At 46.9% G+C, this 6,000-nt stretch overlaps 1 protein-coding gene across 1 annotated transcript; it reads left to right on the forward strand.

The window, feature by feature from the left end:
• The first annotated feature begins 1,809 nt into the window (after positions 1-1,809).
• LOC138717575 (gallinacin-4-like) lies at positions 1,810-5,083 on the forward strand. The gene is made up of 3 exons (XM_069851093.1): positions 1,810-2,026; positions 2,767-2,852; positions 4,953-5,083. The coding sequence occupies exons 2-3, from the start codon at positions 2,795-2,797 to the stop codon at positions 5,081-5,083; spliced, it is 189 nt and encodes a 62-aa protein (XP_069707194.1). The 5' UTR covers positions 1,810-2,026; positions 2,767-2,794.
• Positions 5,084-6,000: the final 917 nt, after the last annotated feature.

Raw genomic sequence — 6,000 nt, forward strand, 5'->3', positions numbered from 1 at the left:
AAATAGCCCCAGGTCCCTCAGTCACTCGCCATAAGACTTGTGCTCCAGACCCTTCCCCAGCTCTGTTCCACTTCTCTGGATGCGCTCCAGCCCTTCAGTGTCCTTCATGGAGTGAGGGACTCTAAACTGAACACAGAATTTGAAGTGCAGCCTCACCAGCACTGGGTATATGACGGTAATTGAAATATGGAAGATAGCATCTCCTGCTCCAGTATCTCCTCAAGAAGGTAGAACAACAGCAGCAGAAGCTACAGAAGAATAAATGAAAACTTCTGCCCAGATCTGACAACTTCACCCAGCATCACTTTCTTGTCCAAGCTGACCAGGGCTCATACCAAAGAGGAAGGGGACTGGAAAACCAGCATGAAGGAAAAAGAAACAGAAGACTTAATATAACACATCATTGGGGTTGTTCCAGTAATTATTTTTATAAGTAGCTGTGGATTAACATGTCTTACATACAGTGCAGGTCATCTGTGCCAAAAGTTTTGACATAAAGGTTAAAAAAAATCCCAAACCACCTTTACCTTTTTCCTTTTTTACTCATGACCATCAAATTTCTGTTTTACTTTCCAGCTTTTTTCCCCTACAATTCCCTACTGCATATCTGTGTCATGCTCTTAAATAAAATAGAGAGAACTTTCCAATTTTTCTCTTGAAACAGCAGAAGTTATGTAATCTTAATGACAGCTCATAAATCATTCTGTGATTCATTAATCATTCCGCAGCTCAATCATGGAGTCATGGAATCATAGAATCACAGAATGGTTTGGGTTGGAAGAGACCTCAAAGACCATCTAAACCCCCTGCCACGGGCAGAGACATCTCCCACTGGATCAGGGGCTCCAAGCCCCATCCAACCTGGCCTTGAACCCCTCCAGGGATGGGGCAGCCACCCCTCCTCTGGGCAGCCTGGGCCAGGGCCTCCCCACCCTCACAGCCAAACATTTCTTCCTAAGATCTCATCTCAGTCTCCCCTCTTTTAGCTTAAAACCATCCCCCCTCATCCTATCCCTGCACTCGCTGTTCAAAAGCCCCTCTCCAGCTTTCCTGGAGCCCTTTTCCATACTGGAGGCTGCTGTACGGTCTCCCTGGAGTCTTCTTTTCTCTAGTCTGAGGTGCTTGCTCTTGCACAGTTCCTGCAGTTTCCAGATGCAGTCTGAAAGCTGTCAGCAGCCAGGGGCTGCTCCGGGCAGGCAATTTAGGTGAAGCCAATCCATGCTGGAGGCTGTGAAACAGTTTGGACAAGGCTAGACTCTGTCTTTTGGCCTGGAGATAAAGCTGGTGCAGGTTAGCCCCCAAGCAGATATATGACCATCAAGTTGCAAATCATTCTGTCTCGAAGAGCAGTTAAATTGTGTAATAACAGCTGGCACTGCTCGTGCTAACCGTGAAGCCTACCTGAACCAAGCAGCTTCACGATAGCTTCAGGGTCATGATTTTCTTCCATGTCACAGGGACCAAAACTTGTGAATGAGGGGTATAGCTCTGCAAGATACCTGCTCTGTGGACGTCCCACCAGGCCCCACTTTGCACCATTTCCCTGATGGATGCCATCACACAACACCAGATTTCAAATCAGTTATACAGAATGACCATCCAGGGGCACGCAGCCTGTATGGCTGGTTCTGTCGTGGTGGAGAGTAGCTGCCCCCACGCCTTAGCTGGCCGTGCAGGATGGATGGCACAGAAACCTTGAGCAAGCTGCTATGGCTAAAGGCGTTGCACAAACGGAGGTGGCCCAGGGCAGCTTTCACGCAGCTCAGCACATTTCCCAAAGCAATGCTGCAATATTTTGAATGCAATACCACGGTGCCTCATAGGAGGATGGTAACGGAAAGGATTCGTTGGACCTCCCCGATGCTCCCCAAAGCCACGGGGATCGTCTGACTGGGCACCAGAAGGCTGGGAAGAGAAATCATCCTTCACCATCCTCCAGAAACACATAAAGCTGAGCTCCACTCATTCATCTGGGTAGCTGACACCAATCCAAGGACTGGTCAAACCTAGAGCCTCCTCTTACCCGGTAACGACCAAAATTTTCTCATTATTCAGCCTCTCTTAAAATGTTCTGCCCTTTCAAACAGGCTGGAGAATTTACATCTGTCACATGCAGCGGCATTTCGCTGTTACAGCCTGAACCGTGCAGTGACTTCAGCCTATAAGGAGTCAGTTCCAGCAATTTCATACCTGGATAAGGGAGAAGGAGATTTGTTGGTTGTGGGAAGAGAGCTGAGAGGAAACTCAAATTCTCAGAAATTTCTCCTGGAAATCATGTAATGCTTGAAATGAAGGAAAAGCCACAGCCTTTAAGCAGGAACAGGGAGAAGCTGGATTTTAACTTATCCATGACAGAAATTTTTCTGCCTTTTTTTTATTAGAAAAGCTTGACAAACTTGCCTTTTCTTTTGTACCAATATATAAAAAATTGTCTTATTTTTATTTCTGAATTCACAACTTTAATTTCAATAAGGTAAATTGAATTAATTGCAATGTATCAAGCAATCTAGGATAAATATGACGAATACAGTAATTAAAAGGGAATTTAAAATTGTATTTTTCTGCACAGAAGTTTCATCCAGTGCCACAGTCCTAAGTATGCTCCAAGGAACCCATAGGACAATGGACATTATGACAAGGATGGTGTGGCATACCTCTTCTAGACAACACTTGGTCTTGAGGAGCATTTCTACATGGCACTTCTCAGCCCTGTGTTTTTGGAGGGAACAACCCTCTTATTAATGTCTTGGTGTCATTTCTCTGTAGTGACGGGAGTTCCAGGCCACCTTCTGCCATGAAAATCCTTTCCTTTCTTTGTGCTCTCCTCTTGGTGGTGCTTCATGGAGCTGCAGGTAAGGTGTAAATACAAATAAGGGGATATAGAAGCAGATACTGGTGTCTCATGAAGGTCCCCTGTCCTGTTCAGGGAGCGGACAAGATGCCTCCTGCAGAGCAACTTCACACATCGCATCAAAACTTGTTAGCAGATTACAGATGATAAGTGAGATTGGCAGGCAAACACTCCAACCATCAGTTTCGTGCCTCTGCTACGCCTCTGAAAATCCAGTCCTTGTTGAAAGCCTAGTGGCAACCCCAAAATGTCAATATAGCACCAGCATTTTCCCCCTTAAAGCTTGCTGGCTCTTGCACTTAAATCACTTTGTCTCTGCCTCACCCCACATCAATCGCCCTACCCCACTCATAATCAAATATTCCTAAGCCACACAGAAAAAAAGGAATCTGATCCCATACTCTCCAAATAGCTTTTGCTTCAGAACCTTGTCCTTGGGGTAGGGAGGCAGAAGATGACGAGTTAAGACTGAAATACTGCTGGTAGCTCCTGCTTGGTGGAGAAGCCTGTGCAGCCATCAGCGGTGGTGTACGGCGGTGCCTGCTGGGGAGATGCAGAGGCGCCTGGAATCCCAAATCCACCTGTTGTCAAGGAAAGGGGACTCTGTTCAAACACTGTCTCTGAAAATGGCACGATTGCAGTGAAGGGCACTGCACGCAAACAAGTGTTAATGAAGATCTGAGACTGAATTCTGTGAGAACAGGATGGAATGTGCCCTCCGGGAGAGAAAGGATGGGAGAAGACTGTGATGAATTGCAGAAGACCAGGACAATGGGAGAAGCGCTTGCCTGATCTTATTCTTACCTGGGCCTCTATATATGGCAGTTCTCATAGGCAGGACACTGGGCAAAGTGTTCCTTTGGTCTGGACCAGAATGGTTGTTTCATGTCCTTATTTACCGTACAGATACCCACAGTGGGTGTTTGGGTTGTTTTCAGTAGGACTTTTTCTTCCAGGCACGGTAAAGCAAGAAATTTACCTGGAAGAAAGTTTTCCTCAGAGCTGAGACTGCTCACAATCATCTCTGCCCTGCCCCTTGTGACCAATAGTTTGGGACCAAAGTGCTTTATTCAGCCTTCCCGTCGCCCGTGTATTTCTGCTTGGGATTTTCTGGGTACTGCGCCGTGTGTGTGCACCACATCGTTCACATGCTATGACTCCAGCACACCAGGGATGCGCTGGATCTGCCGTGCATGTGCAGTGTTCGTGGTCTGAAACAAGCTCTCCACCTTCTGGATATGCTGGACTTGGTGAGGTTGCACGGATGAGCTGTGAAACTGGAATCAATTGATCCATGTGCAGTCAATCGGGTGCATCCAGAACACAGCATCCTGGGCTACATCTCTATTAACCAACCAGACAGCAGCAGGCGACACACTATGTGACACGCAGTCTGACCCTGCGGTGGTTTTGACACCTGGCAGCTATCGCTTTCATGGACAGATCCCAGACACTGTTCTGGGAATAGCACAGGCTTGTGGCCGTTCCCCAAAGGTGGTTTGAATGTAGATGAGCTGTTTTAATGGGGAAGAAAATTTATCCATGTGGATAAGAGCTGCTTGGCTTCAGATCCAGTGGGCGACGCCTGGTGTGCTGCTTTTACTAACACGGAAATGCACGCATTGTTGAGTTTATCCTTCTACAGTGACCATGAACATGGACTGCTGGACACCAGGACCTGGTTTGAGACCTGGGTGGACTTTATAGGAAGGGAAATAGGCTAGATCTATGGGAATCTGGATGCACAGAAATCCTTATCTTTCTGCTTTTAGAAGTGACTGCTTCCCAGCTGAGCTGGTGCATTTCTCCTTAATTGTGACCTAAGACTAGGTAAGTGTCCACATTGCTGTTTTCTATTAGGTCCCTGGTGTCCATCCCTGAAATCCAAGATCCTATGGGATTCCTGGGCTTGGAGGCACAGTTCTTGCATCTGAACGCTAGAAGATGGTCACCTCCCATGCCCACAGACCTTCTTCTCTGAGAGCTGAATTCAGATTGTCATGACTTTGGGCACTGCTCTGGCGTGGTATCAGAGACCATGAACTCAGTGAAAAGCAAAATCCTGCCAGAAACAACTGTCTCCTGCTTTTTTTTTTTTTAGGCTTTGCACTACCTCCAAGCCCTTTCGTAAGATGTGGATATCGTGGGACTTTCTGCACCCCTGGGAGGTGTCCTCTTGGCAACGCATACCTGGGGGTGTGCGGATTGCGGCATTCTTGCTGCAAATGGTAAGTTTAGGATTTAACTGGGGTAAAGATGACTTTCCAAATTTTCAGTGAATTTCTGTGTGGCAAAATTTTCCCCCCCACTGTAAGCCTGAAAAACCTGAAATATTCTCTCCTGTGTGTAGGTTGTAGTGTGTCTGAATGGATCTCCAGGGATCTGGGGCTGATCGCTTCTCGCATCGTTGGATTCAGCGAACCATTGTACTGGTCATCGAGGATTTGTCGTTTGTCTTTCAATAAATGCAAGCTCTGGGGAGGCTGTATGGCTGCTGTGTGTGGTGTTGTTATTCTTTGCCCTAGAAGTGCTATTTCCCTTTAGAAATTTGAAGAAGAATTCTGAAATCAGGTTAAACTTACCGGGAATGCTTAGCTCACCAAAATGTTATCCCCTCCTGGTTCTCCACTCGTGCCTGCCACGAATGATCTTCGGTGACCAGAGCTGGGTTTAGTCACCATTTCCACAGGGAGCATGAAAGTCTTCTCCAGTGTGATGCTTCATAGCATGTCTACTCTGAAAACTTTCCCACCTCCAGGTCTAGAGTTGTCAGACCTGGGAACAGCATCCTGTTTATTGCGGGAACAAAGCGGGGAGATGCTGAGGAGAACAGAAGGAGGCAGGTGACCCCATTTTAAGATGTGAAACCTGGTTTCACCTGTGGTTATTTTGACTGACATAAATTTGGAGTAAATCTGCAAAATTCATATCAGCTGCAGTAGCAAATCAGGAGATTGGAGTTAGACCTACAACATTCTTGAGACCGTTAGGCAACATCTACAAAACGACCAACGCTTGCAACTTCAGCTACTCCTCTTGCAAGAGATTTCTCCTGTCCCACACAGAACCATAACAGAAAACTCAGAAGGTGCAGGTTGCTCCGTGAGCTCCTGTCTCTGCAGCTGCTCTTGCATGGTCAGGAGCACCCT

This window comes from Phaenicophaeus curvirostris, chromosome 2 (assembly GCF_032191515.1).
Source record: "Phaenicophaeus curvirostris isolate KB17595 chromosome 2, BPBGC_Pcur_1.0, whole genome shotgun sequence".
In the NCBI taxonomy this organism is placed as follows: Eukaryota; Metazoa; Chordata; class Aves; order Cuculiformes; family Cuculidae; genus Phaenicophaeus; species Phaenicophaeus curvirostris.